Source organism: Alosa sapidissima, chromosome 14, assembly GCF_018492685.1.
Source record: "Alosa sapidissima isolate fAloSap1 chromosome 14, fAloSap1.pri, whole genome shotgun sequence".
NCBI lineage: Eukaryota > Metazoa > Chordata > Actinopteri > Clupeiformes > Clupeidae > Alosa > Alosa sapidissima.
The window spans coordinates 27,647,261-27,674,129 of NC_055970.1; the positions used below are offsets into that span (position 1 = coordinate 27,647,261).

Sequence of the window (26,869 nt, forward strand, 5' to 3'; positions counted from 1 at the left end):
TTTGCTTCTGCATTTTTTATATTGCTTTAGTCTAAATCTACAGGACAGGAGACAGAAATATAATGAGAATGGTCACAACAGAAATTCATGCACTTTTAACAGCAATGGTACGAAAGAACTGAGACACAGGCTGCTCTCCAAAGATGCCAAATGAATACCAAAATACATCAATACATTACAAATACAAAAATACATTCTCAGTATTTACAGTAAAGACTTCACTTGCACATATGTACAGAGGGTAACACAAATGTAATGTAATGAAAATTGCTGTGGAATGTCTTGGAAAAAAGGTTTACGTAGACACAAAAGGTTTAAATTTGGTGTATCACTATCATTTGGCATACAAGTTTAAGATCTTTACTTTGTCACTGTGGCTGGGCAAGTTAGTTGTTTTACAACATTTGAATAAAACATCATTAAGGGCACAGTCCATAATTCTAAACCAATGTACTTGCTCCTCAAAGTCCTCTATGTATATGTTCCATATGGCTCTGATCGAGCCATAACAGTGTTCCAGCAATATTGTGTACATTAGATAAATTACACCTTCCATTGTTCCTGAGAATAATGGAAAGTGTAATTATCAACAACCTTTTACCAGAATCATGGACTGTGCATTTAAGATGCAAGGAAAATGGGAAAACAATAGTGAGAACATACACTTTTTTTCAAAGATTTTAGGTTATGCTTTCCCCTGGTAAGCTTGCGCAGAAGTCATCATGGACAGTGTTCAACACTATTGACGATACCATATAGTGAAACTCATACACACATACAATCAGGAAATGGTATCGTACAATCGCACAGAAATTTGACAAATAGTATCATTTCATTTAGTATAGCCAAGTACTTTTCTGACATTTATGACAATTTCATTTCTAATCCATAACATAACTATGTTGTTATACGTCTTTGTGCAACTGAAAGGAAACAAAAACATAATTTTTGCTCAGTACAGTGCTTTGCTTTTGGTCACTGTGGTAAATTACAGGCATAAGTGAGCAGGAGAACAAATCCTCCTTCAAAATTCATAGGCAACCTGGGTAATCAGAATTCATATTTAAATACCATAAAAATAATCAAAATACATTTCAAAAATATACATAACTATGGAAACTATTAATTACGTATATGCTTTGAAGCACTCCATAAAGTGTTTGTCAAGGACTTTTGTCAACAAGAAGATTTATGTGTCATTTTCAAAAATATGGTTATCCCTGAAAAGTTTTGAATCTGTCAAAGCTTCTGGGTGAGATACATGTACCAACATGTAGATGAATGATGAAGGAAAAGACACAAAAAACTGGGGAATTATAGGGTCATAATTTAGGCAAACACTATTACTATAAAAATAATTTCAAATAGTAGTACTGGTTGTTTACTTTGTGAAAGAATTGGGAATTGTTATCTTGCTACATCAACTGGGAGAGGTCAATGTCCTTAGATTGTAGCACACAAATACTGTAGCTGTTGTATGAAGAGAATCATTTAATCAGTGTCACACTAAATGACTGTAAATTGAGACAATTTACTTGATTGGCAAATGGCAGTCTTTATGTGATCTGGCTAGACTCAATTCACTTGCGAGTATGGTCTTATGAGTCCTAAGGAATGCAATTTCTTGTTATCAAATAATTCTTACATTTTTTACAGTTGATTGTCCCTGTTCCTTTGTTTCTAATGCTTATACACAAATTATTTTCTTACAGAAATGAAAATTCAACTTAAGTATTAAAACATGATAATATTATTTTCATAGATATAAAACACACAATACTTTTTTTTCATTGCATAAAATAAATATGCACTTTTGTGATGCAGACAATACTTACATATATATTACAAGTATTATATTTTCCATAAAAATACCTTTGACTGCTTAACAGTTATGACATTACACCACTGAATGTATTGATAGAACTTAGATAATTGCTTCACTTTTTTTGTTGCATAAGATAAATATGCCATTTTTGATGCTGACAATACTTACATATTTTACAGATGCTATACTTCCCAAAAATACCTCTGATAATTTTAAAGAAATTGGTAAAATAAAAATAAAAATAAAAAAACAGGTGTTTGAGGAATATAATATTAAAATGATTTCACCAAGGAGACTGAAGGCACTTAAATGAACTGGAATCCAAAATTTTCCCATGCAGGCATGAAATAAGTGCAAATAGTCATTTAAACCAAAACGTCTATTGTAGTATATGTTTATGCAGCTGAAATGAAGGATTTGAGAAACATAATATCTCAAAGACTGCAATATAGTGTAAATGTCCAACCATAATATAGTATAGATTAATTAAACTATACCCAAACATAGTGCCAGCGTTTTAAAACAGAAGAAATTAAAATATCTTTGCAAAAATACACACTCTGAGTTTCAGTCATATGGCAATTGAAAAAGACAAACACTCATAATAGGGGAACTAGTACTTTTTCATTCTTGTACTTAATTTACTGTCTATGCTACTCCCAAATCTAGCTCTTTTTAAAGTTTGAAAACAACAACACAGAGATACTAGGGAACACTTCAAATGTCACTCTAATTTGCTGTTTGCCCTCTCTTGGATTCAGGCACATGAGCTGGGGCCAATCCATTGGTCTGAATAGAACATTATGTTCCATATTTTAGAAGGTCCTATAACTGAATCTGTGCACAATTTTGTTTGATCCCATGTCTTTGGAGCTGTTGATGTTTCCTCCTCTCACTTATTATTTTTTATAATCGTCGTGGGTTTGTTTTGGGATGGACTTCTGGGGACGGTGCCAGTGGGTTACTTAAAGAGTGGGTAAAAGAGCTTGGAGACACGTAATATGGCAGATTGAAGTGTCTTCAAGCTCTGGTGGGCACCTACTAGAGGAGGTGTCCATGGCAGCTCTGCTCAAACTGTCAGAAGTATTCTGCTCCACCTTCAGGGTTCGGCTCTCTAAGTGAGGTAGGCAAAAGAGGATACGATAAATCAGCCAGTCAATGCAACCAGTTCATTCAGATAATCTGTCAGTACCTGACAGCAACAGTGTCTAAACTGTATAAGAAGAGGGAACACAATCACTTGACTGTTTTTGTTACTTGCCTCTGGTCCTCTCACCTTTTATGGTACTGTTCCTGTTTGTGGAGGAATGGGGCGCCGGTCCTGTTATCATAGGCCACTGGGTCTGAGTGGGCTTTGCTCAGATACTTTTTGGTTTCATGTGTGGCATGGCCCACCTGCTTTGGCTGGTCCACTGTGTAGTCAAGGGGCGCCCCTTCCCATCCATCCCCTGCCTCTACTCTCAGGAAGCTGCCATGGCTGTCCTCCAGCGCTGAGCTCTCGTCGTAGAGGAGGAGGCTGCGGGAACGGACTGCACAAACACACAAACGCACAACACTACAATGTGTAAAAACGTTTTGGTCAAGATTTGATTCAGCGCTGTGTTATAATGACATTACCAACAAAATATAATTCCTCATACAGCAAGTGGCCCTGCAAATGGATACTGTTATACCTAGTTATACCTTAATATAAAATAAAGAATAAAAAAAGCTGCTGCAGTTGAATTTTTGAGCTGGTGTTCTCAGGGTCTGTGCTAGGTTATGTTAGTGAAAATAATGATAGGATTGATTGGACTGCAATCATACATAGACATGACTATTCTAATCAATATTTTATTTAGTGATGGTGCCATTATTCCTCAAAATGACATGCAACTATTTAAAGTGAGACAACCAAATGTACAACATTCAGCCACAACACAGTGGTATTTTCCCTTTCAGTATAATAATTATTGTTTATAGGATGGGTGATACAGGCATCTGTTCATAATAAAACAATTATTTTAACATTGTCTCTGATAATTCAGGAATGAGTTGACTTCACCATTACTGGGTAATAAAGGGGGTTTACTTTTAATGTTTCAAGATATATAATATACCAACAATATAATATACCAGATGTCCGAACAACATCAAAGGACAGGATGCTCCAACCTTAAGTAACTGAATACCTGTCAGTGGACAACACTATTATGTCTTTACCAGCACATTTGAACACTTTAGGGCAAAGTTGATAGTGTCCACACTAAATAGCTACTCTGATAAGTTGACACATAGCGTATAGTGTTGTCATACAGGCATGGGAAAGTAAAAGATAATGCTATGAAATCTTTGGATCTTTGTGTTTATTATATGTGTGGATGCACAAACTCTTACTTAAGATTTGGACCTCCGGTTTGAAATCACCACACTTAATTTAGCCCTAAGATACCCTGTTTGTCTTCTGGCAGAAACTGGACACTGAACAGTATTTTGTTGTCAGATGACAGAAACGTATTGTCAAAGAAATCCATTCATTAGATTGTGACAAATTTAAAAATAAATTTACAAGTTTAAAAACAGCATCATAATTTCAAGTCATCAATTAACCCTGACTAAAGAGCCCTGCACAAAACCTAGCCCCTGTCTGTCTACATCTACCTCTGCAGAGAATTTATACGTGAATGTATATGAATGGTAGTTGTGTTTTAACCCAAGGTATGAACAGTGTGAATGGATCACCAATCACGATATCTGCAGAGTGGGATTCATTTCTATCACATCAATTTGGCATACAAGGATAGTGGGATATGAAACGACAGGGTGGAAGGGCAGACATACCCTGGCTGGTGGTGTAGACGTCAGCCGAGGGGAGAGGTGAGGACTTCACCATGTGCGACGTAGTAGAGAGCTCAGGCAGACATGGTACAAGTGAACCCAGCACAAGGACAAAGCACAGCGCCACCACCTGGTCAGAGAGAACCAGACTCTGTGAGCAGGGTGTTGGCTGTGGGCAGAGGCTAGCCCTCAGAGCTAATCTGAAATTAGCACGTCCCTATCAAGGTTACAGTTGATCGGCTTAGAGCTACAGCTTCTCAGGTCTCATGCACAGGGTTGGGAAGATTACTTTTGAAATGTCAAGGCTACAGATTATTAGTTAACAGTAATAAGTTAGGTAACTATATCCATTAAAGTAATGTAACTTTACATTAATTTGAATACGTTCAAACACTTTTTGACTGGCAGACAAGAGGCTGAGCAAATTTAAACTGGAGAACCAATCAAAAACATCCCTCAATTTGAGCGTGTATATATTGCCATGGAGCTTTTCTAAACAGAGAAATTATATAAAAAAGATATATATATTTGTTTTTATTGAAAAGACTATTCAGCAACATTTTGATTAGTTAATTTAATTTCATATATTTGCCCGTAAATGTAATGGATTATTGCATTGGATTTTCAATTTTTTAATTATAATGTTACAAGTAAAAGGGCTAGTTCACTCCCCAACCCTGCTCATGCAGAGGACCAAGAGGGGCTACAAAGGGACACTGACATCATCAGGGACGTTGGAACTATTTTCTGTTAGGGGCTGTGGTGAAACAGATAGGGTGTGTATGGCACCTATAGCGCACATGTTTCTATGACACTGTGGGCCCTATCATGACATTCTAAAGTGCATCGTCACTCGTCAAAAGTCTATTATTTAGTTTAATTTAATTTAAATTAAGTAGGACGTCCAGTTCACATTGGGAGGGGTTTCGTTATCAAAAGTGGAGCGCATGGCGTAACAAGGTGTTCCTAGGTCTTTAATTCAGTCATATGGGTGTGTTTGGGGCGTAACATCATTTTAAACCAATGAGAATGACATCTGTCATTCCCTTTAATGGCGCAAAGCGCGATATGTCAAATAAATGCATCGGTATTTTGGCATTCAACGGCGCATTTGAAGGAGGCTGCTTGCGAGACCGTATGGAATAGTCATTCTTAAACCATGCTTTACTAAAACCTAGCATAGCCTTCACGCATTTGCACTCGTCTATTATTTGAACTCATTGGCAAAGTGAAACTAACTTCACCAAGGAGTCAGTCAGCGACAAGACAGTTCAGTTACTTTCACTATTGACTGACAATGGGTTACCACCGAAAACATAGGCTGGAAAAAGCAACACTTACCCTAATGTTGCTCAAATGACTGAATAAAACAACATTTATCCTGCAGAGGAGTTGCTTATATCTCGTGACAGTGCGTCTTCAGCTGTGCTCCATACGTGTCTCTCACCTCTCCCCTAATCACTTTTAACCGTCATTACCAATTTGCAAATGATGATGAATAACTATTCATCATGAGATGTACAGTGTTTCGTGATATCTTTATTCTAATTATGTTTCCCATTGTAATCGTGCAATGTGTAATGCTTTGCATGGACTTGCGCTGGTGTGCGTTCATGAATGATAGACGGATGGTGCGTGCACCTGCCAATATGACTGTTGACATGCGCTCTTAAAATAGCATATGAACAACTCGCCATTGACTTCTGACCAGGTTTAGTTGGTGTATGATAGCGATTTTTAGACAACGCGCCAGGCCCCTCTCTAGGTTGTTAATTGCCACACCCCTGGGTGCAATGTTTAAAAAATAAACGTGCAAAATACCGAATTAAACTTTGCGTGGGTGGAAAACGAACTTTACGCCATGCGCTGGTGCCCAAAATACAGCCCTGTGTCTTGGACAATATTTTTCCTGTTCTAGCTATTTTTCTGAAGGGTACATAAAACTTTAATTGGGGAGCTAAAAAAAACGATATTGCTGAAAAGCCTTTTGGACACCTTTGTACAGTCCACACATAATCAACACATTCAGATTCACTATTTTGCTGCAGGCCTTTGGATGTGCTTTACTTCCAGGAGACATACAGTATTTTTTGAATCTCTCATTCATTTACCCCTCTGAAAGTTTTATTTGGGAATTTTAATTGCTCACCATCAGACAAGTTCCTGTTTGTGTAGAGGCCATCCTGCAGGACCGAGGCACTTTGCCTGATACAAGAGCCTGGAGTTTCTGTAGCTGTTGAAGTAGAGATCTGCAGTGGTAAGAAAACATTATAAACTAAGTATTATTCACTAAATTAGTAGGTCATATACCAGCTTCAAATAAACCTTTGGTGTGGATTTTTTGATGAAAATCTGTTTGCATATCTACACCCCATGAACTGTCTCTGTATTGACCCCATGTTTTTAAAAAGAGATCATATAAGGATAGTCGACTGAAGGATCAGGCATGATGTTACATAAGCTGCACTGTATTTCTAAACTAGGTTTCAGGGCCTCTGTGTCAAAACCACAAAGTACAAGTTCTGTATGACTATGTAAGTTGCACAGTAACCTCTGGTAATTCATCCTCCCACACAGCCCCATTCCTCCATCCCTGAACAGCAGCCACAGAGTGAGAAAAAAAATGCATCAAATGGAGAGTATTCACATCTGACCCTGAGGGTGGGTTCAATCTCAAGTGAAATATTCTTAGCAGTGGCAGTGATGACTGTACTGACAGCCAGAGGCACTTATGAAGACACAAAGATGTGCTCTCTCATGTGAGCACTGAGGTCATCTCAACTTAAACCTTTGCATATTGTATATTTCATACAAATTTGCCCATTTGTTTTACAAATGTGTTATGGCAATTACTGTATCTAATAAACAACATTTAATGTGTATTCCATAATTACACCTGGACCACAGAACCTTTATAGACCAGTAGGGGGAGCCTTCCGATAGTTCAAACGGGGGATGTACTACTGGTTGTATGGAGTGTGACTTTCAACAAGCCCCTTTTCTTCAGGAGTCATGAAACTGACTGTGCATAAAGAGCTGTTTGCAATATGAACTCTACACATTTTGCCTGTACAAATTCAGCTATCAGAATATGGCTATCAAACTATGTAAATATAATACCCTTGAAAGTGTGAATATGATACCCTTCACATTACAGAATTCATATCTGTTCCTAGCAAACTACATTTTGAACAACCTATTCACTTGTCTGCCTGTAAGTAAATGCTACTAATAATTTGTCAAAGCACATACTAACTGAATTACTGTCAAGATGTTTGACTAAGGTAAACTCTGAATTGAAACAACATGTCTAGTTTGAATTTATTGTGCCGTAGTTACTTAATCGGTGGGCTACTAGAATTATTCTCACACATCTCCACTGCTCTACACTGCCAATACCAACATAATTATCTGCATCACAAAAAAAACAAACATTTAAACAATAACTTCCTACAGACCTCTAAAATAATCAGCATTTTCGTCTGCTTTGACAGCAACTTCTGCTTTTGCAAAGAGAATCCCCTCCACATGTTCTGTTCTGGGCATGCTCTTCTTTGAACTTAAGTAGCTGAGTCAGAGAGGCTTGTTCTCCTAGGGGGCCTGTGAGCTCTGCCAGAGGTCCAGTCATTAAGCAGCAGCCTGGAGCCAGCTCCTCAGAGGCCATCTTTTATTTTACACCACAATTAAGGGGAGACATGACACCCCACTGTGTGTTCAATGCAAGTAAACCATCTTGTTAATGAGAGGGTGGCAGGATTACTGTGCTCTTTTGCTAGCCCAGCTCTGCCATAATTGTATAATATGGTATGGGCTTTGTGTTGATAGCTTTTATTTGACATGGCCCTCAGTGTTTTCAGGAAAACATGTTAGGTTTGTGTGTGTATGAATCATTTTTGTCACTCATAATTGGGACAAAATTGGTTTTGAACAGTCTTTGAAACTTTACAGACCTTTTCTGTTCTAATCCCCACTGAAGATTTAGAATGTCTTGTACTCTCAGTGAGCTGAACAGCAATTTCCAAATCATCACCCCCAAAGGGCAACCCACGTTATAGGGAATCAGTGGATAGCAAGCATATGATCTTATTTGCTGTAACCTGACAACAGGTCCATCTTCCATTGTAAGACAGTATAGTGTGGTGAGTTCAGGGACGTTGGAGAAATGCCCCTAGAATTTCCCATGTAAATCGTACAGGCTTTGCCAAATAGAGGGCAAGTGTATAACCTTTTCCCTTTGGAATACAGAGCTAGAATTCACGGCTTAATACGCAAGCATTGTTTGTACTTCTGATATATGACAGTATAATTACATTGCACTTCCTAGAACTTCCTAGAACTACGTAGATTAATTACTGAAACAAAAGTTTGTACAAGAATGCCTCACCTATTTGCAGTCTCTAGGGTCTCCACTTTCTTCCACAGCTCATTATTCTCTGAAGTATATGTTTCCACTCTGGGGAGAGGAATTTATATTATTAGCCATGACTCATTCAAATAATGGCACATAATTCCACCAAATAATGATACAAATGTGTTAAAAGTGTGTGTGTAAAAATGTATGGAAAGATGAATAAATAATTGTTAGGCAATCATACTTTAACATTACCATTATAGTCATATGCATTGTGTCACTAAAAGATATGAGGCCCTTAAACTGAGACCTTAAAGCTAGTGGAGTCTGTATGTAATTTGCAAAACCCCTTTTCCCCAGTACAAAGCAGAAATGTTCTGCAAAGACCTTGAGTCCCAGTGAATTATTCAAATTTGTATGAGTCATATGGCCTGTGCGACTGCATGGAGATGGACAAAAGCCATTGGCATTTGACTGAGAACAATAACAAAAGTGGGGTAAAACATTTGGATGTCAGTAGTAGAACTATGAGTGAGGCTAAGGATAGGGAGATTTGTAGAGCAAAACAGTGATCCTGATTGAACAAAGATATAGGCATAGAAGTGGAGAATTGTATTATTATGGGAAGGTCAAGAGTGCAAATACAACTGATACACTGCAACAGCATTGGGATAAATATACAAATTTAGGAGAAAGAAAATCCCCAACATACTTTTTCTCCAGGCACTCCACATACTCCTTCTTCTTTCTGCGACTTTCCTGAGCTGAAATCTACATTCAAGAGAAAAAGAACAACTGGTTATGTCACCACTGCACTGACCCTTTTTTTTACCAATTAAGTTATATTCGCATTTTCTATTTTGGTAATAGATTTTTGTTTGGGAGATTTGGGTTTTCAGATTTTTGTTATGAGGTTTGTATAACAAGATTGCATAGTCATCTCAGAAATAATAAAAATGATTTATATTTTCCCACTTATTAAATACACATGGTCAAAGTATTGAACTACCAAATCTCAAATACTGTACTATGCCGTTTTAACTATAGCGGCTCTTTTAAACGTAAAAGCAGGGAAGTTCATTTCTTCATACCTTGTTTTTTATCTTGCGACGGACCCTTTTAAGTGCCTTCTCTTCAGTCTTAGTGAGGGGTAGCTTGTTGGGCACAGGATAGCCCTCTGCAATCAGGGTACGTTTCTCCTCCTCTGTTAGCATGAGTGGACCAGAAGTGCCCTGCAGTTTCTGCAAATGAAAAAACGAAATCGAATGACTTTGGAGAATAGCTAATAATCTAGTTGAAGATAACCATATAAATGATCATTATCCATTATCATATATACTGTATGTGTAATAATTCTACAATGCTCAAGAGGTACCCTGGGCACACATTTCCTACACACATTCACAGGCCCAGGAGGAAAGAGTTGGACCAGGAATTTGCCCTAGGACAGCCCAGCTGCTCAGCAGCTTGCTATGGCCTGCTCAACTGAGCAAGAGGCCCCTGGAGTAAGGCCTGCTGAGGAAAGGGCTAGGAGCCAATAGGAAACCATCTAAGGTGCAGCCAGAAGTCATCAAGGAGTTGTCTGTGGAAAACGCTTGGGATGAGAGTCAGCACTGAGAAAGAAGCTATATTGTGGAGGCACACAAACTTACATGAGGTGCAGTGAGAAGGGGTGAGGTGGAGATGGCTGCAGAGGTGCGGGCCTGCAGGCGTGCAGGGCTGGATGGGGGCAGAGAGTGGGGGCTCTGGGAGCCGTCACTATCACTGCTATGACTGCTAGGAGGGGTGGGCGGCAGCTGCAGGTGCTCATCTGTCAGGATTTGCAAGGTTGAAAGTGAAACAGAATTAATGCTAATCAGCCAAGAAAACTACTAATGGTTTTCTATTCAAGTCATGGTTATGCACAACCTTAATGAGTTTGAAGGTCGGCAAAGACACATGGCTGTCATCAGTCATCATTCATGGCCTCATCATATTCCAATGCACTGGGCTGAGTGGACTTCATTGTTTTTATATGGTGGAAATGTAGACCTCATAAAATACTACTCTTTGCCAAGGTCTTTATCATAATTAAAATGGAAAATGGCTTTCAGGACTATGCCAGGTGAAATAGAGAGATGGTTCAATTCCAGTGAACAGAGAGCCTAAAAAACAGAATGTGAGGAGACCAGGCAGACTTCCCCCCGTGCAAACACCTACCACCCACTCAGACTGCTTCTGGAATGGCCAATATGTTTAGTTTGACTAGCATCCAGAGTAAACACAAGCAAGTTTTAATTCTGTTTTTACTGGAAAAGGAAGCCTAGGACCAAACACAGAGAATGGGGGTTGAGGGGAAGGCACGTTCTAACAAGAGCCAGATACAATGCAGACACAAGTAGACATTTCATTAGTTTATCAAGCTTTTGACTAGACACATAACTGGCAGGAGTGATTTTTGATGTGCCAAGCGGGATGGGAATATACAGGAGCTAAAGTCCTGTGCTGCTCCTGGCCCTCTGACCTCTTAAAAGTGTGTCTGACTACTGAGCACTTAGATCAGTCATGCAGGTGCAGCCATTTTGGGAGTGTCTGGTCAGTTCTTCCCATAATTCACACTGGCCCAAGACCACTACCCCACTTCACCATCTGGTGCTTGGTCAGGTGTCTTCTCTGATGTAGGTCTGTAATGTGAGGCTGCATAATATGGAAACATTCTAGTTTCACTCTTTCAAGTCCTCTTGAGCCATGCTACTGCAGAGGGCACCATGGGAGGAAACCTGCTAGTGCCATCCAGACATTACCCACACATTAGCCCATTTGACAATGTCAGATAGCAGTCATTACCACTAATGACTACCGTTCATGTTCTATCAACATGCAGGTAATGTAGAGTTTTCTGGTAATGTAGAGTTTTCAAAAAACTGGAAAATACATATTGTTCAAATCAGAACTACAGTGATCTAAATTAAACCCGTACACTGATAAAAAGTAATACAAAACACAAACCAATAATATGCCACATTTGAACTCTGTCTTTTGAGGTTGTGCCCATTTAACTGGATACAGTTGACTGAATAGATACTACTCAGACATGCAGTGCAGTATTATTCAGGGGGACGACACAGTGCTTAAACATCGAGTTATTGTTTACATGTTCCATCAGGATCACTGGTACAAGTGACGCAGCCACAGTGACGCACACTCCTCCACAATCAGGATGCTAATAGCATTCTAAAGTAATGGAGAGGGAGGGAATAAGCCATGATGACACAACGTGTTATCTCAGCTTGGTGGAGAGGAGCACCTGTGTTCAACGCACAGTAAATTGGGCAAGCTCTGAAATGGCTGCAGCTTGCTGGGGTAAATACTAAAGAAGCATTATGCACTTTTGCATGCTGTGTCTGTGTTTATGTGGAGATGGATTAAATAGTGGTTTCTGTACATGATTCTAACATAATGGCATAGTTAATAAAAACCCACCTGTTGGGACACTGAGAAACTGATTGACCTCTCTGGGTTCAGCTTTGATTGTAGGCACTTGATTGCATTTCATGCCTTTTGATTCCTGAAACCAGATGGAAAAGTCATCAAGAAATATGCAAATATATTGTGGCTCTAATTCTGTAAGCTTCTAAATATCTTGCTGAAAACATTTTTGGAACAAATCCACATATATTACTATACAAAATGCTTAGAATATGGAGGGGATGTTTGTATCAATCCAATTCAATTGCAACAGTAAACAGGGCTGATGACTGATGACTGATGAATATTGCGAAAACATTAAGAGCTCAATTGTTGCAATGTATTAAGCCACACATTGAATTGCGGACCAAACAGTGCAGATGACCATTATACACATATGTCCACTGAGCCTTATGACTAGATATATACCTTAAGTGCTTAGTGAGACAAGTGAAGCTTTAGGTGGCTCACACAACAAAGTTTGCCAAAATTATGTCACATTACCAAATATTTTCTGAAGTACAGAAAACACATCTTTCTTGTAAATTAAATGCAGGTGTTAACTCACTTCCAAAAACAATACACATGTGTGTTGTTTAACACTGACACTATCAGTGCAGCCATTGGTAGTGTTCAATGCACTGCTAACCCTACTTCTTTGTCTGTATCTCATATAAACCCGCCCCATGCCGGATAAGAGGTTGTGATTGGTTCCTGGCTTTTCAGTGATTCAGAAATTAGTCAGACAAGTCCTGACAAGGACCCACCTTATCCTCAGGGGCATTTCTCTGGGGTGGGGGAGCCAGGTTGAGAGGCTGAGGAGCAGCACTGACTGCAGGAGTGGGTGCTGGAGCAGGGTCTGACAAAAGACTGGGTTCCTGTTTCACCAAAATGGCCGTCAGATCCTGGCTGAAGGACCACATTCCTTCTGATTCTGTCAAAAGAAGCATATTTTATGTTCAGAAAACTTTCCCAGTGAGACAGGTATTGAAATAATGGCTGATAAAAGTAAAATACATTTTCTGGAAATGCACACTCAAAACAAGGGAGAAATCCACTAACCAAAAAACGTAGTCATAGTAAGACATATGCTATGCCAGTGTGTTACTGAAAGAACTCTGCAATGAACACTTCCTCTTGAAACCTTATACCAGTAGCAATAAGGAGTTTTGGCGAGCTAGCTGTCTAAAAGACATTAGAAAAGGCTTGCTAAAATACTAACAGTAACACTTTACTTGACAGTATCGACATAAAAGTGACATGACACTGTGAACCCTAACCCTAATCCTAACCTCTGACCCTAATCCTAACCCTAACTCTAACCCTTACCCTAACCCTAACCCTAACTTGTTATGACAAAAACCGAATGACACTTAATGACAGAAGCGTTATGTCATAAACATTTATGACTTGTTTATGACACGTTCATGACACTCTGTAGTACGGAATCCTGGAGGGGTCATTGCAAGATATGTTTTGTGTATATCAAGAGAATATGCACTTGTTTCACTAAAGTGTGTGCTCATTTTACTACAGTTTTTTTCAGTCGCTAACAAGCGTTTCTAACCAGTTGTCACATTTTCAAAACTCTAAACACAATTAGCACAGCATCGGTCTTTTGTGGCCATACCATTCACACATGTCATGTCACAATTTGCTGTCAGTGAACACATTTCCGCAATGCTTACATTTTCTTACAGTAACAGACAAGCTATACCTCCCAACAAAACTATGGATTGTTTTTGTAGTATTTACTAATGTTAACACACAACATCCCAATACAATAGCCAGTATTTTGAAACCTGGTGTACTTTATAATTTCATTTTGAGTCAGATTTCCAGTGTTTTGGTAAAGTTAGTGTGTGCAGAGAAATATGTGTTCTGTTTTGAAATGAAGAGTTAGTATATATTTAACAAAATGTGTTTTTGAGAAGAAAATTATCCATTTGGCCAATTGTGTTTTGTAGGTGTGAGTCTGTGTTAAGAGTTTGGAAAAAGTATCTGAAGTATGGGTAAGCGCTTTTTAGCGATTGAAAAAAACTGTAAATTGTATGCTCATTTTACTTTGCTGAATTGTGCACATTCTCTTGACATTTTAAAAAAAATATTGCAATGACACCTCTTGGGTTCCATTGCTGTGCCATGAAAGCTTTTCTTACATTTAGTATGATGTTCCAGGGCAAACACATAGCTATAGTATCAGCTAGTGGGAAAGACATGTTTATCTGTCCTTCACATATATAATATCAAAATGAATGTAAAAAATATACAAAAACTAGTTGCTTATAGACCCTTTCAACTGCATAAACAAACACGTGCGCATTTCCAGTGGCACAGAAAACAACAACAAAAATGTCTTCAAGTCGACATTTTGTAGAGCATTACACTAAAGTCCAATCCATTTTCATTTCAAAGTATTTGTCTGTGCTGGTTTTGAATGTTTCAACCGTAAATCCTCTAGGAACAGATTGAGGCTATGAGGCAAATTATTGCGTGCATATGTATATGTTTATTTGATTTATATTAACAAACTGACTTCTAATCCTGAGGGCTAATGTATCCAGGTGCGCCTGCAGGTGTGCGTCCGTACGAGTGTACCATCAAGCCACCTCAATAACAAGAGAGAATTTCCCCTGTGTGTGTATTCACACCAAGTTGGCCTACCATATCTTCCAAACTCTGCACAGTAGTACCCCATTAACTTCATGACAGTAGGCTATTTATAATTTTCTGTACCATAGCATGTGTGCCATAGCATTCATTCATTCCTGCAGGCACCCTGAGTGTATCAGATTTTTCAATTAGTCCTGTAGTTTAGACATAATATTGCACTGCCATGTTGAACCAAATTAACAAGAATGGTGAGATGCTCATACTTTTATTTAACAAAAATTTGGATGGCATCAGATGGGTGAGTGCCTCTTCAGATACTTTATCTTGATGAAGTGGGAAATGGTAAAGCATTGTGCACCAATGTCATGCATTTAATGCTCAGGCAGCACAAATATGGATAAAAATGCATATCTAATAATAATAATAATAATAATAATAATAATAATAATAATAATAATAATAATAATAAATAATAATAATAATAAAAATAATAATACATTTATTTGTATAGCACTTTTCTAGACACTCAAAGACGCTCTAAAGTTTTTACATAGGTACAGACAAACAGACAAGGTACACAGACAAGGCTACATAAAATCTTTGTCTGTATTCTCTATACGGTTCCCAGTGAATGTCAAGAGTGTCTTTGAAGTTGTCTTTTTTAACTAGCAGTGCAGTTAAAGTAAGTGGAACTCTGGTTCAGCTGTTATAGTTCTGGCCGTTGTGGGGGTGTGGAGCTCATTAGTCAGGTTTCATGTTGAAACTAGTCTGATCTCTCTTCAGTGCACCAGGAGATCCTGTAAAGTCTGGTCCTAGTTATAACCGGCTCCTAATGTAAGACAGGACTTTAACTCTGGGGAACCCTTGGAGGAAGGGGGTGGTGTGGAGAATCATGTCTGCAATGTCTTAACTTAGTAGCAGTGTTGAGGTTTTGGCCTTGTGTCAAACTTAGGATGATGCAACAGGTCAAAAAGAGCCAGTACTTTTTTTTTCCAAGATCAACCCACCAGCCCTGCCGCGAGCTTATTTTCAGTTTGTTTTCCATCTGAACTGGAAAGCTGTTCTCCTTTTTCATTTTATTGATGGCTCCTTTTTATCTTGGCCCCGAGCACAGAGAAACATCAGCAGCTGGGAGTCATTGCAAGGGGATGCAAGAGCCCCATGGCTTGTCAAAGTGAGTATGTGCTTGAATGTGTGAGTATGTGCTTGAATGTGTGAGTTTGTGTGTGTGTGTGTGTGTGTGTGTGTGTGTGTGTGTGTGTGTGTGTGTGTGTGAGAGAGAGAGAGAGAGAGTGAGTGAGTGAGTGAGAGAGAGAGAGAGAGAGAGAGAGAGAGAGAGAGAGAGAGAGAAAGTTAGTGAGTGAGGCAGTGAGAGAGAGTGAGTGAATGTGAATGTTGGCTGACTGCCTGAAATCCCCTGACTTACTTCCTCCTGGGGCGGTCAGAGCTAGGAGCATGCTCAGTAGGCTGCGATTTCTGCGCTGCACAGGCACTGAAGGAGATAGGGCTTGGAAGTGAAGTACACTAAAGACGCATGATATAGGCAAGAGAGAACCTGTGTCTGTTCCTCTTGGTTTACAAAATCAACTTATACCACACTATATTGCATGTGTACTATGGAAAATGCCTTTTTTGTAGATAGCTTATTTGATGATAGACATATCCAGTGGCATGAATGAGAGTGTCAGGTACACAACTGGTAGTTTCTAGTCCTCACCTATCATGCCATTGTCTGTTTCAGAGGTGTAGTGCAGAGACGTAAAATCATGAGTAACCAACAAGTTGTAAACACAAGACAGAATATTACATAGGCTGTAATCAGGATCTGACCTGCTTCCTCATCCATTTTGATTGGCATAGAGGGGCTCTGTGGTGCTGAGTCTCCACTCAGAGAGTAACTGTGCTCGGCCTGGATGGCAGGATTAGGTGGGTCCAAGTCCATGTCCAGGAGAGGATTCCTCTCTGCCAGTAGGTGGTCATCAAAGAAACTACTGAAGAGATCATTTGAGAAGTCCTCCATTTGCTCTGAGAAGTGCTGAAGATCACACAGAGATCACACAAACAACTTAATGTAAATCTTCAAACAGTTCATGATTAAAATAACTAACATGCAGCATTTCTACATTTTTTTCAGCATTTTCAATTTTTTTTTAAAGATAAGGCCAAAATAAGGCCAAGTAAGTTGTGCACATCTAGATGGTAGCACACTTTATGTATTTATGAAAAAGTGGAACTAATTAAGAATTCAAATCTCATATGAATTAAATCAGACTTTATGAATAGAACAGGCCTGCTGAACACGGGTAACCTTTGGGACCATACAGAAACTTCTCTGACCAGAAAAGTGTATACAAATTAATTATTTATTCAATTTTAAGTTTTAAAGCATAGCATTTTACTGATAGTAAGCTTCTTCTTCTAAATCTTCTTAAAGTGCATCACATTTGACACTTGCATAAATCCACTAAGCGAGCCCTTGACAACAAGACAAGGAAAAGTCTACTGGGGTGATAAATAAATATAAAACCTTAACATCTCCTGCAGAACACTAACGTGTTATTGTATTTTCTATAAAGCATGCCAATGCAAATATGCTAATACAAGATTAACCTCAGGTCTACGTAATCAAATACACTTTAAACTTTACTCATGAAGGAGTGTCACCACAGCTTAAATACATGTCGTCGTCAGATGTGTTTGCTAAGGAGGGGAGTGGCTGTGGTGCAATGAAAGCCCATTGCTGTTTACATCCTGTTAAAACAGGCGGGGTGTGGGAGATACACAGCTGTGGAGTGCTGTGCACATGGAGAATCCACAAATCTGCAAGCAACAGCTCTAACACCCAGATCCTGCACCTGCCAGGTGCCCGGACAGGGAAACATGTGCACCAGGATATGGCTGCCATAACCCCTTTATATATCAGCTGTGTGTTTCCATGGTAAATGCTATGGTCATTAACAGTAAGTATTAGGATTCAATCATCACAAAACCATCACAATCAATTGATTAATTATCCTTGCCATGATACATGGGGAGAGCTGTGCCTTTACCAATCACTGTGGCAATTATAGATAGAAGAATCAAGTTGGATGGTCCCAGGAAGGGGTCAAAGGAGCTTACCATTCCAGTAACACCTGGGATGACACCATTGAGAATTGTTTGACACAACACATATGCCACCATTAGCAGCCAGCTAATCATTTTCACTGCATAAGCAACAGCATAAATAATCCTTCCCTGCTTCATTCATATAAAGCATTCCTGTTACTCAGTGTGCATGTGTGAAGCCAATCTGTTACACGCATTGGTAACAATTCAAATGAATGTGAAAGGACAGTGTCTTTTTTGGTAAAGTATCTTGTTTACAGTCAACTCTCAAGTTTATAATGAAACAGTTTATAAACCTGACAGCAGAATAAAATATTGTCTCATTGTGCACACATTTTAAGTAGCTTTTTTAAGAATGCCTAAAATATGAGGAATAGATTGCTTTTTGTATTCTGATTACTAAAAAAACATATTGTTTGTTTCCTTTTGAACAAAAAGAAAACTTCAAGGAAGTAGAAAGCCTTGGTAAAACTGAGAGAGACCCTATCAGGTTAAGGGGCCCTTTTTGTAGTACTAAGTGATGATGCAAGACTGCTGATGCAAGACCTCTGAAATTTCACATCTGGCCTTCTCCTCAAAATCCCAGAGATGGAGCTGTGGAATTTCAGCTGAAGACAGAGGGCCCTTTTTCCCAGTGGCACTGGGATAGCCTTCAGACGGCCTCAAAAATGCATACTTTCTCTGGATCTGGGTCATATTACCATTGGGGTAAAAATAGAGACTTATTCACTTTTGGTGGTGTGACAGTTTATTTACACTCTTGCCCCCACGCATGACAACAGAAGGGCCTGGAAAGCTCTTTTTTCCTTTGGCAAACAATATGCAGTAGACCACACAGCTACTCTAAATTTGATGTCAATACCCTAATGCTCTGGTGTCTAGCTTCCTCCTCTGTCCTTGCACTGCCCCCTAACACTGCCAGAAAGAATCTGTAGAAGAAGCCAAATCTGCATTTAGTCATTTTCCCTCAAGGATCATAACAAACATAGTTAAACAAGATGACCGACACACCGGTTCAACACCTTTAACATACAACAATGCTAGTGTCAATGCAAGAGCACCTAAGACAGGCGGTGCAGGTCTGAGATAGGACTCTTGAGGCAAAGATTCTCCAACCATGAACACAGTCCATACACATTATCTTTAAAGCCTCCTGGATATCTCACTTTGAGTAATTACAGTACTTAAACTTATTTTAAAAGGATGCATATACATGTGAATTGTAAACATTTCAATGTGAGACTGTGGGTGTACAAACATATTTATCTTTAAAATGTCAAAAGTTGAGGACTATTAGTCAGTGTGTGACATCACATTTAGTGGTCTACCCTTATATCTAAAAATATGTTTTATGCTGTGCCTCTAAAATGTTAAGCTTTTGTTTGTTTATAGGCTGGCCTGTTGGTGGTGGTGTAACAAAAGTTCAATGGCAAACCCCAAAACTGCATAGTTTACCATGGATAGTTTTCCTTGTCATAAATATGTAATGTTGCGAAGAAATCATGCAATATCAATATGAAAATGCAGTGCAATACAATTGTGTGTCTATTTGTATATTTAAATGTGTAGTTCATGTGGTGAGACATGCCTTACATAGAGACAAAAGCCAGAAATCCTTACTTAACCCCAACTTGGCTTGTGGACTTGAAGTTGATTATGTACATTTTGTTACACTTGAAACATTGACTTTATACTGCTAACAAACAGATATATTTTTGACACCTCAGGCTTTGTCATGCCCAGATGTCTCCCAGCATTCCTTTTGCTGATTCAAACAATCCAGCTGTATGCTGGCCAATCAGCACAGAGCATGCAAATTAGCCGGCTGCAGCAGCAGAGGAGCAGGAGTGCAAGGTAAGTATGGAGCGGGCCGGCATGGCTAAAAATGGGACTTTGTTGCATTGCAAACACACTAATGAGTAGATAAAACCATGATGTCAGAAACCGGAACACCTATTAACAGAACTGTTTCACTGATGAGACGCTAATATGCAATGATGATTTTGAGCGCAAATTCAAAAAGGAAAGAGAATTGAATACATTTGTGTGGCATAGTCCGTTTCAGTGGCAATAAAAGTGTCCAAATAATAAATTTCTACAATCAAATGACATGTGTACTTGTGTTAACAGTATATGAGATGAGTTAAAGTAGAATATAGTTACAAAAAGATTGCACATAGACAAAAAGCCTCTGACATTTTCATTTAAATAGAAAGTGATTACTTGCTTATACATTGGTCTGGGGTGTGAGAGTGTCAGCCAATATGTGTTCAAATGCATGGATATTTTCACCTGTCCCAAATAGTCACATGCCACATATTGTTGTACTGCCCAACAATAGGCCAGATGCAGACACATGTAGCTAACACGATTTCTGGGAGTCTGGGGCACACCCCCTTGGTTCACTAGCATCCAAATGTAATGGTCCATACCAAATCCCTCAACAATACAGGTGCATACAGAAAGCTATTGCTTCAATATAGAGTAGCTGTCCCACTATGTCCACACATGCCCACACACACACATACAAATATCTATTGCATTAACAAGAAGAAATTTCATAAATAGTTATGTGATTAAGGAACACAAGCAGTTTTGAAACATCCATGATGTTTTACTTTTTGGATTTTTGGGTAAGGTTCTTTGCCTTCTTTAGTTGGTCTGCAGGCATGCATTGTGGGACCTGTTGTATGAATCACGTATCTGTACATCCCAAACACTCTCCATAAATCAGCAGGAGGCATGACAGTAGCACTCTGTATAATTACCCAAACCGGCTACAAAGACAAGTAGGCTTCAGAACATCCCAAATCCATCTGGGTCACCCTTTCCCTTAAACCAAAAGCTAGCTTTTGAATGCCTTGTGGTCATGAGGGTACAGTTCTGTGTCCTGTCGCTTCCCTTCAGACTCGTCCACCCCACCTCCTACATACAGGGCAAGCAGTCTCCCCACAGCATTGTGGTAACAAGCACCCATCCCCCACTGTCCATGGGTGGAGCAGCCTGGTTTCTTAATTCCAGCTCAGATGCTTTCTTTAGCATGCTATAGAGGTTGGCTAACCACAATCACTGGAGACAGGCTTCTGTGTGTCACTGAGGCTGGTTTTCCATCCCCCAAAGGACCACTTTTGAGCCATGAAAAATGGGATGAATCTAAGGTAATGGACAAAAGATGGCTGAGAAAAAGACAAAGACGAAAGATTATCTGCTAAAGACATTTTGTGACAGCTGAAAACTGAAAAAACACACGTTGAATTTGTTTACTAGGAGGCCCTGAAAGTTCACAACTCCAATATAATCTTTTCACCCATGACCCAGCCTTGCTTTAGAATATATCATCAGCTGCAGTTCCAGACGACAGGTGTGCATGTGTAGACCCTATTGGGCCCTTTTTAGCCCCTTCAGAGTCTGTAACTGTACTGCTGTTTTACGGTAGTGGTTGTAGTGGTTGCGGTGGTGGTTGTGGTGTGTACTAAAAGGATCACCTAGTACACACAAGTTCCTGTAAGTTAAAATCTTACATTGTGAACTGCTATAAGCTGCTGCTTCTTTAACAGAAAGCATGGGGAATTAACTCACTGGTGTTTGCACACAAGGCTATGAGGAAAACTGTTGACTTCTGATAAATGCTAACACTAATGCATGATATTGACTCTATGATATTAACTGTAGTTGAGCTTAGACAGAATTGCCCACCATCTAAGGCTTGACATGTGAACTTATTAGGAACAACTTTGTCAGTAACTTTATTAAAGAAATTTATGAGGAACTGTAGCTCCGTTAGATAAATAACACAAAATACTGAATAACTGGCTCATTTAGATATTGGCCTATGCATCGCATAAATGACATAATACTGCTGCAGCCTGCTCTGCTGGACCGGCTCCAGCATCAGTAGTAAGTTGCCAGCAGCACTGCCAGCAGTCCCTGTTGGAATCTGGTGAAGTGGAATGCAGGTTCTCGTTTCTTGGTTGTATTGCCCATGCTTTCAAAGACAGACCCACTTCATTCCCTATCCTGTGTCAGATTAGGTTAGCAGTATGACCCCAAGTTGCCACAGCCAGGGGTATTCTGTTGCCTTCAGCACGTCGGGGATTGTAGGTGTACTCACAGCTGCCGTAAATAAATAAAAGAACTTCAAATTCAGAGGCAACATGGTACAGTTGATAAACCATAAAGTGACACGACCAATCCAATAAACAAATTCCCATAGCTATCTCTCTCTCTCTCTCTCTCTCTCTCTCTCTCTCTCTCTCTCTCTTGCTCATGTAGGCCTACACATCTACAAGATGTCAATCAATAAATTGGTGTTACGTATGGCGTATGGGTGTAGACACACTTGTCTATCCTCCCACATGCTTGTAATGCAGCATATGATTCCCTTTAACTCACTTTTGTTGTCTATTAGTCTGTTCTTTTGTGAATGGTTTGTTGAAATGTCATTAATAATGACTTTAGACAGTGTTTCCAGCCAAACCTGTGTTAATGTGGGAGGAAACATGAGGAAACACTAGGTAAAGACAAGGGCGTTCACCTGAAAATAGTCTATTCAAAAGAAAGGAATTACTTGTAAATGAGGATGGGTGTATAGGCAGAAAGATTCTGGTTTACATCCTTTTATCATCATTCTCAACACTGACACCAATCAGTCACTAACTGGCCTCTCAAAAATCCAGCTCATTGTGGGATAGGCTAAGGCATGCTAGCACACCTGCATAGCACAAAGTATTGTAACGTCGGTGGGCTGGACTGTGTGCTACGGTTCCCACAACGCTTCACACTGGCGATTCTGGGAGAACATTGGGGGGTTTATTGTATGTGGTTGTGCCTTTATTTACTGTTTATGTACGTGTTTTAGTGTTGCGATTCCCTTTTTAGTTCTACCTCGTGTGTGACCCTTCATGTTGGTGTGGCTGTGTCCACCCCTGTGTGTGTGATGTATGAGTGTTCTTGACTTCCCTAGTGTGTGCTATGTCCTGTGTCTGTATCCCTACTCCTGACCAGCAATAAAGATGCAAAAGTTTGTGATGCCTAAAACAGATAACTTTAAGTGAAATAATGGAGTGAAATGTTCTAATGGTCTGGCCAGTGCTTATGTTAGAACCATTTGTTAATGTCATGGATGCACATGTGGTAGATTGGTGCAAAAAATCCTCTTGAGGTCTACAGCCAATAAATATGCCTTGTCTTCAGCATCATGAAATGTCACTCCAATAAACAGTGTCCTCTCACTCAGCCCTGTCTGGTTCAGTCACCTTAAAGAGCAGACCAAGGCTATCAACTCCACAGTCTTCAGTCTTCACCTGATTTCACCTGTCTGGGGAAGAATACTGGACTATTGCGCTAGTGATTCTTTGCAAACATATAACCAATTATTTCAGCCTAACTGCAGTTTTAATATTTTATTAATTTTATGTTCATTAAAACGTTTCACCAATGGCAGTAACAACAAAAAGCAATTCCATACATTAACAACAGCAATACTAGAAAAAATGATTTTTAGTCGAAGTCGTTGCAGCATTCACACCCTATCTGATTTGTGACACCTGATTTGTGACACATTTTTAGCTACAATAAAAACTAACTAAAATATACATTTAATGGTGGCAAACAAACTGAAACTGTAATTCGGGTCCAGGTCATGTGACCTGTTGAACGCAAGTTTAAACTGCAAGATGGGTAACCATTCTGCCTCACACTCCAATGCACAAAGCGTCTTTCACTGAGGGGCCTCACCCCAGATGCTTCGTTTACTTTGCTTCTACCCCCTTCTCAAAAAATGAGGGGCCAAGCAGACAAAGGGCCTTGGAAAGGGCTCAGACAGACCCCAATTCACAGTTAGCTAGATACCATATACCTTTACCCTAGATCTCTCTCTCTCTCTCTCTCTCTCTCTCTCTCTCTCTCTCTCTCTCTCTCTCTCATAACACAACCATGAAAAGTTGAGAGACATAGCATAGAACCACACTATTAAAACTGTGCAGCAAAGGACACAATAAAATAGTGTACAGCAATTGAACCAGGGAATTACTGTCAGGGAATTGTAACTGATCATTTAGCCAGTTCGAAAGGTGGACACCAGGCTACCATGCATTTGGGTGAAGTGGAGAGTAGGCTACTATCCAGTGAAGAAATAGAATGGTGAAGGCTGGATAGTGAGGAGCAGTCTGGGGTGGCAAGTTCTCTCTATGCATGGATGACTGAGTCACACTGGAAACATCATTCTGTATGCCTAATGTCTAATGGATTCCATGGAGTTAACTAACCAGCAGCTGTGCCCAGGAGCCCATTGGTAGCCTAAGTCTAATTTTCCAAGTGCTGATTTAATTATAGACCACTGAAACAGCCTGATGAATACGATTCAAAAGAGATTAAAAAGCAGACTACCCTATATATAGGCTAAGGTATTGTTTAGGTGACTTAACATGGGATGAACATAAATGACTGTATTGGAAGTCTCCGTTGCTTAAGTGACTTCTTAAATGGCAAATAGAGCTGCTACTGTCAAATGTCAGATCTCGCCCTGAAGCCGGATGAGTGAAGGTCCGGGAGGCGTGCAATGGCGAACAACGTCACACGCCCACTTAAATGGTTTGTATGGTTAAGTAGGACGTGTAGAAAACAGCTGTTGGGATATTTACAGATAATATAGAAGCTACATGCTTCTTATACACAAAGGCATTTCTTTACAGATGCTGATTTAACGAAACTATGACACAAATGATTTGGGGGAAAGGCGCATGACAGTTATGGATACAGCTGTCCTGCTTGACACGTTTACAAAGTTCACAAATATTTGTAAGCTGTAGGCTAGGCTATGGCTTAGTGCGTTCCTTCAGAAGTGTAGGCTACATGCATGAGGCAGATTACTCGTATGCAACATCGCAGGTGAGCTACACATCTGGCAACGCATATGCCGGTTACATGCAAAATAGGCTACATTAATAGATAGGCTACATTTTCTTATCAGAAATTAGGAGCACGTTTAGACATGTATTAAGGTGTTAAAATGTAAAGTTGGAACATACCACATTGCTAAGAAAATCTGTTTCATTCAAATCTTCGAGGTCCAACAGGTTGGAATTAGGGAAAAGTTTGTCCGAGGTGAAATTGTCCAAAACGGTGTCCATAACAAAAATGGAATGATATCTCACCAGAATATGACTAACTGTATAATACAAAATAAATAAATAAAAGAAATGATCAAATATCACTGCAGATAAGGAACTGACGATGTGATGGTGTCGCTAATCAACCATTGGTCTCGACGGACTCGTTCATGCAATGATAAGAAAATACATATAAATAGGCCTATCTTGGTGAAATTTTAGGCAACGCGTTCTCTCTTGGTTTCTGTAAAATCTGTCACATTCAGGTGGTCCTGTCTCTAAGGGACAGCACAGCTCATTCATATTAATGTTAACACCGCCCAACCAACTTTGCCTTGTTTTAAATCCCTCCCACCTCTTTCAAAAGTTAAAGTGGTATTGCTCTCAATTCTACACCCTGAGTTAGAATACAGTCAGGCTACAATATCACTGTAACCTATCAAGAACATAAAGAAAAGAGAGTCATGTCTTTAAACAGGTAACATCAGAGTTCTAATGGATTTTTTTTTATTTAGTGCTGGGATGAGCTTAAATGTTTATCAATACCAGGTGTAGCCACTGATACAGATGGCCCTAAATATACACAAAACATTAATCAATGGAGAATTTAGCCATCAATTCCATGGCAAGTATTTTTCAGATGAGAAGTTTTTTTCCAACAAACTCTAACAGCTAACAGAATGAACAGCAGTTCGGAATATCACACAAATGAGGTAAAACATTTCTGAAATGAGGGAAATCCTTGCATTTAAGATCTATTTTTCATTCAGTCATGTTAATTGAGAGATAGATGTTAATTCTAAAATCTCACTTAAGAAATGTTATGGTAAGACATTACCTGGTTTACAAAAGAATATACAGAAACCTATTTCGACCTAACATTGTGATTAAAAGGCATTTCAGTGAAGCACCAGATTCATGCTATTCTCTACTGTGCTTGAGGAGGCTATTCAATATGGGAAGATAACCCTGCATACCTCTGGCCTTTTCACAACTTCAGCTCCCAGTTTTCTTCTAACTTCAGCTAATGTTACCATTCAAATGGTTGGCCTTGTCACTTGAAGTTCTTCTATGGTGCCCTAGTTTATAGATACCTGCTCAACAATACAATCAATTCACTTTTGTCAGGATGTTTTCTCAGGAATGCCACACAAAAGAATCAGAGTAGGCTACCACACATATTATGTAATCTTACCAAGTCTCTTGGGAAAAAGTTTTCTCTATAAATTTAGTTTAAAAAAGTTTTGGTGATTGTTATTCATCTCATTTTACACATTTGATTAAAACCATCTTACTCCTCATGTCAAATCTATTTGGTATTTGATAATCAAAAGCTAATGAGGTTTATGTTACTAAATATTACACCTTGGTTTACATAACAAAAACTACAAAATTAACAAAAAGGTTTTGAGGAGACAGCAAGTGCTCTCTTTTGAAGGATAACTTCTACTGTTGTAAAACAATATATATATCTTATCCAGTTTTGGAAATACATGTCACTATGCCCATCTTTACTTCTTTATCTGTGTCATTGTCTTGTGGATTTGTATCAAACACACTAGCACTAATTTGACATTGTTTTCATGTCTGACAGCAAGA

General features: G+C 39.2%; 1 protein-coding gene across 2 annotated transcripts; it reads right to left on the reverse strand.

The window, feature by feature from the left end:
- Nucleotides 1–25,503, reverse strand: creb3l1 (cAMP responsive element binding protein 3-like 1). Of its 2 annotated transcripts, XM_042062405.1 has the most exons (12): nucleotides 25,190–25,503; nucleotides 16,884–17,088; nucleotides 13,208–13,374; nucleotides 12,456–12,540; nucleotides 10,646–10,803; nucleotides 10,085–10,234; nucleotides 9,706–9,764; nucleotides 9,027–9,095; nucleotides 6,792–6,891; nucleotides 4,646–4,772; nucleotides 3,102–3,354; nucleotides 1–2,939 (listed from the first exon to the last, which is right to left on the reverse strand). In XM_042062405.1, exons 1-12 carry the CDS (start codon nucleotides 25,289–25,291, stop codon nucleotides 2,903–2,905), a joined length of 1,512 nt encoding a protein of 503 aa, XP_041918339.1. In that variant the 5' UTR covers nucleotides 25,292–25,503; the 3' UTR covers nucleotides 1–2,902. The 2 variants fall into 2 exon arrangements, with proteins under 2 accessions (XP_041918339.1, XP_041918340.1); XM_042062406.1 differs by lacking the exons at nucleotides 16,884–17,088; nucleotides 25,190–25,503 and adding an exon at nucleotides 13,503–13,770.
- Between the last annotated feature and the right edge of the window lie 1,366 nt (nucleotides 25,504–26,869).